The sequence below is a fragment of the Balaenoptera acutorostrata genome, chromosome X (genome assembly GCF_949987535.1).
Source record: "Balaenoptera acutorostrata chromosome X, mBalAcu1.1, whole genome shotgun sequence".
Lineage (NCBI taxonomy): Eukaryota > Metazoa > Chordata > Mammalia > Artiodactyla > Balaenopteridae > Balaenoptera > Balaenoptera acutorostrata.
In genome coordinates this window covers 94,211,119-94,222,518 of record NC_080085.1, presented here as the reverse complement: position 1 = coordinate 94,222,518, position 11,400 = coordinate 94,211,119, and the positions used below count along the sequence as shown (strand labels likewise).

General features: G+C 46.4%; 1 protein-coding gene across 3 annotated transcripts in view; it reads left to right on the top strand.

Annotated features, from left to right (window-relative positions):
- Positions 1–10,937: 10,937 nt before the first annotated feature.
- The window catches only part of MORC4 (MORC family CW-type zinc finger 4), a 51,620-nt gene continuing 51,157 nt past the window's right edge, over positions 10,938–11,400 (top strand). For all 3 annotated transcript variants that reach the window (XM_057537621.1, XM_057537620.1, XM_057537619.1), the window contains exon 1: positions 10,938–11,326. In XM_057537621.1, coding sequence (XP_057393604.1) covers positions 11,225–11,326 — 102 coding nt within the window. In that variant the 5' untranslated portion in view covers positions 10,938–11,224. The remainder of the gene's footprint in view (positions 11,327–11,400) is intronic.

Here is an 11,400-nt window from a genome sequence, read left to right as displayed (position 1 = left end):
GGGAAGAAGACAGTATATGAGAAAAGTTTTTACCTTCTTCTCAATTTGCTGTGAAGTGTTAAACCTGCTCTAAAAAATAAAGTCTCAAAAAAATTTAAAAAAAAATGAATCTGATCATAGACTCGCTTTGTCTTTAAAATACAGATTCCTGGGCCCCACCCTAAGCTTACTGAATCTGAGCTTTCAAAGAAGTTTAATGAGTTCTATAATCAGAAGGGTTTGATAAATGCTGCTCTATATATTATTCTGCAACTTGCTTTTATCTCTTAACAATACGCCATGGTTACCCTTTCAGGTTAATGGCTATACATCAACGTCATTACCTTTTGGTAGGTGTAGGGACAGATTAACAGATTCAATTACAAAATGGAACTAAATTATTGGTTTTGCAAAAGACACTGTAAGCAAAGTTAAAAGGCAAAAGACAGACTAGGAGAAAATATCTGCAACACATGTAACAGGGTTAATATTCCTAATATACGAAGAGGTCTTACACACTGAGAAGTTTGAAAAGAAGGGCACTGTTGTGGTAGGAGGTGGACTCCGAGATGGTGTTGGTAAGCAGCATGTTAGTTAAGTAACCTTTGGATCAACACCTATGGAAGGGCGAAGCAGGAAGCAGGAGTGAGCAGAGCGAGGAGTACAGCTGAGCTGCAGGCCCAAAGATAGTCTCAACTAGAATGGCCCTTCAGAGTTATTCCTCATCACCTTCTTTCAAAGCCATCATGAGTGTGGCTGTCATTCATTTTCAGCTTAAACCCACGCGCCATAGCAATCCATCCATGAACCAAGTTCAGGCTTTTTCCTTTTCTGTCAGCTGGTCACAAGGGATATTCCCATATGTTATAAGTGTGAGCGTAGGAAGAGATGCTAGTGAAAGAGTGGTGGATGACATGGGAGTCTGGGCCACCTGCTCATAGAACTACTTGACTCCTCTGGTCCTACTTGTGCTGGATTTATCGCTTCCTTATAAGAGCTTCCTGTTAGGCCCATTTGCCCTCAGGATTTGGTGGGTCAGACAGAACCCAGCTCATGATGAGCAGCTGTGGCCACAAACTCTCCTGGTGTCCCATGATCAGCTTGCTCTGTTTCTACCAGGACCCAGCAGCACACTGGGAGTTGTTTTTCAAAGGCATATAATTCTCTGAAGATGGCATGGCCTTTCTCCAAAACTCCAGGAGTCTGCACTGTGATTATCTCATGAGATTTGCCATAAATCCCACATAGCAGCTTTTCCCACCATTACGACCTTTAATACCATAGGGTACTCTGGTCACAGGGCCAAGTAAAAGGGCTGCTTGCACTGTAGTGTAGACTGCTGCAGAGCACTTCCTGCTTTGACCTCCACTCAAAGTTGCCAGTCTTCACATCATCCAGCATATGTGGCAGAGCAGTATTCCCAAGTGAGAAACATACTGCCTCCAGAACCTGAAGAGGCCAAGCAGATAGTGCACTTTTCTTCTTTGTGGTGAGAGGTGCAAAGTGTCATAATTTGTCCTTTACCTTGGATGGGATTACTCAGTGGGCCCCTAACCTTAGTGGACACCTAAGAAATGTATTGATGTGACAAGCCCCTGGATCATCATAGCATTTATCTCCTGTGTTGTGACTGTCTATCACCAAGGCCACCAATGTGCAAGCCACTTTTTGCTCATCCAGACTGATTAGCATGATTTCTTTATGGATCAGTGTGATGTCCTGTGGGGTATCCAGATCCCTTCAGACTATTTTATGACAAAGGGCAAGAGAGTCAACGTAGCCCTGTAACAAAATCACAAATGTACATTGTGGTCTGTCCCATGTGAATCTGAGCATTTTTTGATCCTCTTTTCTGAATAGTGTAGAAAAGAACACATTCAGAAAATTAATGGCAGCATACCATGTGCCTGAGGCTGTGCTAATCTGCTCTACCGAATATCCTACATCTAGCACAGTGGCAGAGGTTAGGACCACTACTTGGTTGAATTTACAATAGCCTGTCGTTTTCCAAGATCTAGCTCTTTTTCCCTAAGGGTCAGATCGGTGAATTAAATATAGATGTGACAGAGTCTAACACCTCTGCATGCTTAGATCTTTAAGTATGACACTAACTTCCACACTTCCATGCCAAATACAACATTATTTTTCCCACTGTTCCATTATGGAAAATATTTCAAACTTACAAAAAGTTTAAAGTATGATACAGCTAACACTCACGTAGACACCAACTAGATTCTAAATTTTACATTTTATTATATTTGCTTTGTTGCATATTCATCCGTTCTTCTATCCATGTATCAAGCCATTTAATTTTTGGATGCATTTCAAAGTAAGCTGCAAACATCAGGACACATCTGCTGAAAAAATTCAGCATGCATAGCATTAAAGATCACTGTTTACAGTTCCTGTTTTAGGTAACATTTTCATACAGCGAAATGTACAAATCTTAAGTGTACCATTTGATGACTTTGACAAATGCATATAACCCTGTGTATCATACCATTTAAGTACCTCCCATCCGCAACACATACACACACACCTGGGACTAGCCCCACCTGGGTGAGCTAACAAGCTACTCATCTAGTCCTTTGCCCATAGGTTAGACAAGTGCCTTCTGCCCTCTGAACCCCACGTACCCAGGGACCACATCTCCTTGACTCACAGCTGACCAACTGGCACGGTGGTCACCTGGCACCGTGAGCTCTCCAGGGAGAGCCAGCTTCGGGTGCTAACGGCACACTCCTGCCTGGTCTGGAGAGCCGGCCCCCCGCCATACGTGCCCCCTTCCTGCCCCTCCAGGTAGCTGCAGCTTCCCTCTCCTTTCCCCTGGGATGCTCTGGGATTCTTGTCAGGTTGGAGCCAGGGGGCGTGCGGCCCAGGTTTGTCACGATGGGAAAATGGAAATCATGGAAATCACAATCACAGACACACGTGTGCTCTGTGCTGACCGAGGTACCAGTCCTGGGGCAGGTCTGCTCAGGCTTCTGACAAGACCCTGGGAAGAGAAAGGAGGAGAAAGATTTCACTTAGAAGCCAACGAAGCCCAGAAAGGAGAGTGCCTTCCTGTAGGAAGGGCTGATGCCTGGCATTGAGCTGGAGGAAAGCGGCCACGCTCCCCATAACTGGGAAAAGGGATGGAGCTGCACAGGCCTGGTGAGGGGGAGTCCTGGGGGCGCTGGGAGGGAGATCAGGAGGCCCATTTAGCACTTTGCTCCTGCCACCTCCCTCGGACTGGCAGGTACATTGGGGGGGTGCCGATTCCTCTCCCAGCAAGAAGTCTGTGGAGCCATCACTGTGGGAAGGGAAGTCCTTTAGTCCTCTGTGCCACTTGCCCGTAGGTCTGAGCCCCTGCTTTGCCCTCTGGGCTTCTCCCTCAGAGCCCCTTCCCGTCCCTGGTCTCTCCTATCCAGGCCCTCAGTCAACCCTGCTGTCCTCCAGCCCCCTCCTTCCACGGTGAGGGCTCCACAGTTTAATTATGCTCCAGCACTGCGTTTCCCTGTTCCCCTGGCTATAAAACTGCCTAATTTAGCTCTCTAGATCTATTTAGATCTCTAATTGATATGACAGTTGGAGCGTATATCTCCCCCATCTCTGCCCTTTATTTTCTTTATTTATTTTCTGAAATCTGTTTGCCTTTCTCAAGTCTTCACAACTGGAACTGAAATTAGAGCTGTAAAGCACATCATGCCAATGGCTGCAATGAAACTAAATCCCTGTTCAAAAATGCTTATTCATATTGTATTCCAAATGTTCTATTTCATGTGCCAATGCTTTTACCACTAGCAACAAGCCATTGGAGAAATAAGTACTAAATGTAAATCGAGTTAGACCAGCCATGGGTCGTATTTGAAACGACTGGTCAGAACAGATAAATTCAAAGAGTAAAGTGGAAAGGGAATTCCTTCTAATTAGGAAACAGGGTTTTGTATATCCTCTCTATCAATATGTTTTTGTCTCCCTTTTTATCTTCCGTGTAGTAAGGAAGAAAGAAGTAGCCAGAGAATGGGGCAGCTGAAAAAGCAAATGAAGTTAAACTAGTTTGCAAAGTCTAGGCCAGTGGTTCTCAAACTTGAACCTGAATCAAAATCACCTATGGGTCTGGGGCAGGGCATGAGGATTTTCATGCTAACATGTTCCCAGGCGGTACTAATGCTGTTGGTCTGGGGACCACACTTTGAGAACCACTGCTTTAGGGGCTGTGCTGAGTAGGCTTGAAGGTCAGGAGTCTCTGGTGCTGGGAAGACTTGCCCAGTGGCAGGGACTGCCCCGTGTGCCCTGCAGGAGGCTCTAGCTCAGCGGGCAGAGCTCAGCAACCCACTCCTGGGGAGCCTACAGTGGCCAAAGAGCACAGGTTACGCCCGGGACCTCCGGCTCCAGAGCTCCCCATGTTGTGTCTGCATCACAGTTCAACTTCCTCCTCTGCCCGCTCCTGCTCCCCAAGAATCCTCCTGCCTGCGAAGCTCTGTGTCACGCTCTATTTCCCTGGGAACACAGCCCGTGATGCTTCCCCAAGGTCACAGGCCAATTCAGTGGATTCGGGACAGGAGCCCATGTCTTCTGACTTTGGACATTTCTACCACACCTGGCTGACCTCCCACACTGATTCCTCTTAGGCTCTCTCTCTATAACATCCATCCAGGGATTTGGGACAAGTGACCTTAGAGGCTGGGTCAAAGGGTGCTAGGAGAAATGCCCCTCGTGCGCCAGGAGCGCCCTGCATGGTAATGAGTACATGCGTGCGTCGGACAATTAGAGCTGTTACAGGTTCATCCGCCAGGAGGAAATGCGAGGTGCCTTCCTGGCTCCTCCAGGCTCCTCCACCTGCCTGGGACAGTGCCTAGGGGAACTCAGCCTGCACCAGGCTGAAATAAAAGAGATCGTGTCAATGGCTCAGGGCTTGGAACCCAAGGCCCTGGACCAGGTGAGGCTGGCCTTGAGGACTAAAGCTCTGCCCCAAGACAGAGAGAGCGTGCTAGGGATTGTCAGAGGGCCCACCACACCCTGCTAATGCATTTCCTGCTCCTCATTTTGCAGCAAGACCCAGGGGTTCACAGCTGGCACCTAGGCTGTGCCCACCGGCAGGATCTGCTCACTGGAGTCCCCCCTCACCATGTGCCGGCTGCCACCGCAGCCTGTTTGGTGGGGAAGTATGTGGAGCCTCGCATTATGGCCTGTTTACAGCCCGGTGGAGTCACAGTGACGGAATTTGTAGGGGTTCCTTTGCTGCTTCTGTTTATCGCTGTACAGTGGCAGCGAGGCCCAAAGGAGACCAAACCCTAGACTTTCAACAGTTCCCTGGGCCCCTCCGGATCACCCCTCTGTCTTGGGCAGCTGGAGAGGGGCTGAGAGGAGGCCTCTGACCCCAGTTAACAATCAGGAGGCGAAGTACTTGGGAAGACACAAAGCTTTTAAGTATCAAATCCCCCGAGTAGTAAACAGGCCAATACTTAGTGCAGCGTTCACAATGCCCCACAGCAAGTGAGACAGACGGACCACAGGCCTTAAAAGAAGGCCAGGAAATGGGCATTTTTAGAAGTTCCAAGACTTGAGCCAAATAAGAGTGAGGGCCAAACAAGGCTTTCAAAAGTGTTGTGCTGGGCTGAGAGGGAGAAATGGCAGTGGGTCACTGTGCAAGGAAGATTATGGTTGCTCGGTCCGGACAGAAGGGTGCTGGTTAAAACCTCACCAGAATGGACATTTATTTATTTATTTTTAACACCTTTATTGGAGTATAATTGCTTTACAATGGTGTGTTAGTTTCTGCTTTATAACGAAGTGAATCAGCTATACATATACATATATCCCCATATCTCCTCCCTTTTGCATCTCCCTCCCACCCTCCCTATCCCACCCCTCTAGGTGGACACAAAGCACCTGATCTCCCTGTGCTATGCGACTGCTTCCCACTAGCTATCTATTTTACATTTGGTAGTGTCTATATGTCAATGCCACTCTCTCACTTTGTCCCAGCTTACCCTTCCCCCTCCCTGTGTCCTCAAGTCCATTCTCTAGTAGGTATGCGTCTTTATTCCTGTCCTGCCCCTAGGTTCTTCATTACCATTTTTTTTAGATTCCATATATATGTGTTAGCATATGGTATTTGTTTTTCTCTTTCTGACTTACTTCACTCTGTATGACAGACTCTAGGTCCATCCACCTCACTACAGATATCTCAATTTTGTTTCTTTTTATGGCTGAGTAATATTCCATTGTATATATGTGCCACATCTTCTTTATCCATTCATCCAATGATGGACACTTAGGTTGCTTCTATGTCGTGGCTATTGTAAACAGAGCTGCAATGAACATTGTGGTACATGACTCTTTTTAAATTATGGTTTTCTCAGGGCATATGCCCAGTACTGGGATTGCTGGGTCATATGGTAGTTTTATTTTTAGTTTTTTAAGGAACCTCCATACTGTTCTCCATACTGGCTGTATCAATTTACATTCCCACCAACAGTGCAAGAGGGTTCCCTTTTCTCCACACCCTCTCCAGCATTTATTGTTTGTAGATTTTTTGATGATGCCCACAGAATGGACATTTATTGTCCCTGCTCATTTACCCTTCCCCTAGGATGCCACGTCCTATTTACGGTTTCCATAACTGCCCTTCAGGCTCCTCGGGCTTCTGCACCAACTTCTCCACCAACCTCTCCGCCAACCTTGCACTCATTATGATAATTGCACCCTCCTGACTTCTGATGGTTACACTCAGCCATAGGGTCTCTGTCTTTTCAGAGCCCTACAATGTCCACTGCCATAGTGAGCCTACTGTAATGGCCTCTCCTCTGGACAGGCCGAACCTACAGAGGAGAACCACCACTGAATTTCTTAGTGGTGCCAGTAGCCCTCTCAGCAGCATGTTCCTCAGAGCCGTGGTAAATGGTGTATCCTGTGCCTTTCTGTTTGAGTTTTCCAGTCTTTTCAGTATGTCCGCTCCAATATGCTCACTTCTGAATCTTTTCATCCCTTATTCCACTATTTCCATAGCAATGCTGGCATTTCGACCTCACTTAGTGTGGATCATCATGTTTTCTATACCTCTAGGAGCTGTCCTAGTAGTGAGTTTGCACCAACTCTTGTGGTCCTGGCCAGGGTATTAAATCCTATTTTCCAGGGGAGTGTTCCTACATTGATAAACTCTCCTTTTCCAGCTTTATAGTCTAGCTCCCTTGTTCAAGCCATCTCAGAATCCAATTTTATGTGCACTCTTCTAGCTCCTGCCGATCTATGCCGGCTAGGCCATGCAGCTCCTTGGGGCACAGTTACTCTCCTCCCTTATCAAGCCTAGCATGTTCATGCTGTGCCTTAACCCTTGTTATAGGCCTAGTGGCCGGGAGGGGAAGTGAAGGTACATTTTGTCTTGTGGAGGAGAAGCTCTGCATCATCTCCAAGTAAGGGGTGGGGAGACTATTAGTAGGGAAGTCAGGCCAATTCTACAGGCTCAGAGGGTTCAGGGAAATCTGGGGATTCAGGATTTTGGTGGCATCCATCTAGATATCCCCAAACTGTATGTCAGGGTCCTATTCTTTCCCAGGAAGCATCCTGATTTTGGCACAGCAAACCTGTCTCCATTGGGAATTTAATCTTCTTTGGAGCTCGGTAACCACCAAATACTATTGGTCTTATAGCTACCCTTTCACCCTGTTTCTCAAATACTTGATATATCATACCAGATCATATGTTCCCCTTCTACCAGTATACCATCCCAATTCACCAGCCGGTGAAAGTCTTAACAATAATAGGACTGCCACCTTGTGGCAGGGGGCTCTCTGTGATCCACCTACCCCTCTGTGATGTGGTCCTCCTTGCCAACTGGGCAGTGAGTGATCTAGCTCCCAAATCCCATCTAAGTGCTGACTTCCCCGGATAACAATCAGTTTCAAGTGTCGTAATTTGAGTTCCCCAGGAAGCCAACTCTATGACAGAATGTAGCATGCAAGATGCTTATTAAGAGATGTCTTTCGGAATAACACCTGTGGAAGGAGCAGTCCTGGGCAGAGGGGAAAGTTGAGCTGCACTGTAGACCTAACAGCAGCCTCTGCCAACCCCACAGAGAGATCTGGAGTTACAATGACCCTTCCGAATTATCCCAAGTTGAGCTGAGATGGTCAAGCCTCTATAGCCTTTCTTTGGTCAGTCACTGTGCGCTGCCCCAGAAAACTTTGTGACCTTGAGTTGAGGCCACTCTCTGTACCTGAGACAATCCCTGAAGGGGCTAACAGAGGCAGCTTTCCAAAAGTGCTCTCTGCACCTCGGGCCAAAAGTCCTTTATTGGGCTTCCCTGGTGGCGCAGTGGTTGAGAATCCGCCTGCCAATGCAGGGGACACGGGTTCGAGCCCTGGTCTGGGAAGATCCCACATGCCGCGGAGCAACTGGGCCCGTGAGCCACAACTGCTGAGCCTGCGCGTCTGGAGCCTGTACTCTGCAACAAGAGAGGCCGCGATAGTGAGAGGCCCGCGCACCGCGATGAAGAGTGGCCCCCGCTCACCGCAACTGGAGAAAGCCCTCGCACAGAAACGAAGACCCAACACAGCCAAAAATAAATAATAAATAAATAAATTTTTTAAAAAAAGTCCTTTATTGAAATGGGAGATGGGCTGGCACATCACAGTATCCAACACAGGCACCAACTCTTTAAGAATTCTCAATTAAAAGTAAAGAATTAAGCATTTATCCTGTCCTTCCTATGTGAATTGTATTTCAGAGTAACCAAATAGCCATGGTTGATGAGGAGAAATTCTGTACAGAGGGATCCAGTTAATAAATTACAAGAAATGATGAGATTAGTTTATCATTGTTTTGCAGCCCTAATAAAATATTTTTTTCAGGCAATGAACATCAACTGATGAAACTACAAAGTAAAAGATCGATGGGAAACTTTATAATGGAACGTTCAAGCTGCCTGTGCTTGAACCCACTGATCAATCTGAACACCACTGACTGTTAGACAGTCTGTACTTTCTGATGTGTTGCAATAGGAAGTACACAGCACCATCTCTGAGCATTCCTGTTTTAAAAAACTTTGTAGTGGAATCTACTGAAGCCTTTAGAGCCAACTTCTGGTTTATAATTATGTCAACTTTATTTCTCTAATGAGAGGAGCAACCTAAGTAACAACAAAAATAAGTAAACAGACAAATGAGAATGTAGGACATTCAACAGTACAAGGGACTTGGTTTCTTCAACAGCTCAATAGAATGAAGAAAAAAAAAGAGGGAAGACTGTTTTAGATTAAAGTAGATTTAAGACACATAACCAAGTACAATGTGTGCCTCTTGTTTGGATCTAGATTTAAACAAACCAAATGTAAAAAGACATTTTTTGAGATAATTGAGGAAATCAGACTATGGCTGGGTATTAGAGAACATCAAAGAACTGTTATGAATTTTGTTTAGTGCAAAAGTGGCATTGTGGCTGTATATCTTAGAAATGTCCATATTTTTAGAGGACAATGAAGTATATAGGGGAAAATGACATGCTGTTTGAAATTTGCTCTAAAATACAGAAATAAAAAAATAAAAGAATATATAAAGCAGATATAGAAAAGCCCTGATAATTTTTAAAAATTTTTTTATTGAAATATAGTTGATTTACAATGTTGTGTTAGTTTCAGGTGTACAGTAAAGTGATTCAGTTTTTGAATCTGAGTAATAAGTACCTGGGAATTCATTTTGTCATTCTTTGTACTTTTGTGTATTTAAAAAAATTTTTAAGAAGCCAAAAAAAAAAAAAAAGACAAATTCAAAGGACCCAATGGGGGAAATAATGCTCAAAGGATATAAATATACAATAAACATTTGAGAAGATATTCAACTACACTGAAAGGGAAATGCAAATTAGAACAATAAGGAGATAGTATTTTTTATTCAAAAGATTGACAGAAAGATCAAAGCCATGTAGTGCTATGAATGGGTAAAATCGCTAACTGCTTCTGGGAGGGCAAGCCTCCATCTTACAGTATTCGTTAAGAGTAAATCACACACATGCTATTAGACACAACAATATTCTGTAGAAATAATTACACCAGAAATTCATGATCTGTACATGAGGATGTCTGAGGCAGCACTTTTTCCATTGGCCAAAAATAAATAAATGGAAAACAACATGAAATATCACAGAGGAATGGTCAAATAATGGTACCAGGGAACGTTATATTTTTTAAAAAAAATAAAAATCTCTTCTCTGTAATCAAAGTGTATGTTTAATAGTACAAAAACTAGAAAATACAAACAAGGGAAAAAATTCATAATTCCAGACCTGGAGATATCATCTTGAAATATATCATTTCAGGTGTTTCTCATTGTAGTGTGCGTGTGTGTGTGTGTGTGTGTGTGTGTGTGTGTGTGTATGCATATGTATGTATAAATGTACTTGTTTTTCCAATAAAAAAAGGTATCACGTTACACAATATGTGGTGACCTCCTGTTTCCTTAATTCCCTCATGAATATTTTCCACATGAATAAATTTTCATCCACAAATACGGCCTTTAAGAACTGCATAGTATTCCATTTTATGGATACTGCATAACCTAACCCATTCCCTACTTTGGGGTATTTAAGTGCATTCCAATTTCTCCTTTTATAAACAGCCTCCCTGCGCGCTTGCAAAGCTTTGAAGTTGATTTGCCAATTGCCTTCTGGAAAGTTCTGGCTGTTTCTGGAGGCATTTGAGGCAAAATAGTCCGAATGCTTTCCCATCACGCGAGCCTGCTATCTCCCCAGATAGCAAAACTATAGTCTTTAGAACTTGTAAGACTTGTCTTATCCTGCCCGTTAGTCATACCGCCTAACTGGGACTCTGTTCCAGAAATCCCTACACCCTCTCCCTCCCCTCGCCTCATTCCCGCCCCTCCCCACGCGTCCGCACCCTCCCCCCGCGCTTTCCCGCTCGGCGGCCTGGCCTATGGCAAACGCCAAGAATTAATTAGGGGCGGGGATCAAGGAGCGGCTGTCAGGAGGTCGCCATATTTCTGTACGGCCCCGCGGCCGGCCCGGCAGTCGGCGGGTCGGGAGAGGTGCTGACAGGGCGGGGCCACCGCGCGGCGCTGCCGGCCTCACCCCTCCCGCCCCGGACAGGTGGCTGGAGCGCGCCCCGCCTCCGCCAGCTGCGGGTGGGAGCGAGCGAGGGCCAGTCCCGGACGGCCGCCGCCAGCTGCGAGCGGGAGCGAGCGAGGGCCAGTCCGGGACGGCCGGGCGAGGAGTCCGGCGGCGGCAAACGAGTATCGTGGCGGCCAAAAAAATGCTCCTGTACCGAGGGGCCCTCGCGGGCCCTGGCGCGCCGGGCAGCGCGCTGGCCCGGCCGGGCGGCGGCCCGCAGGCCTTTGGGATCCGCCTGAGCACTGTAGGTCGGGGGCCCGAGGGGGCGGACGCGCGCGCGGGTCCCGGGGCTGCGGGGGGCGCGCGGGGAGGGCCCGG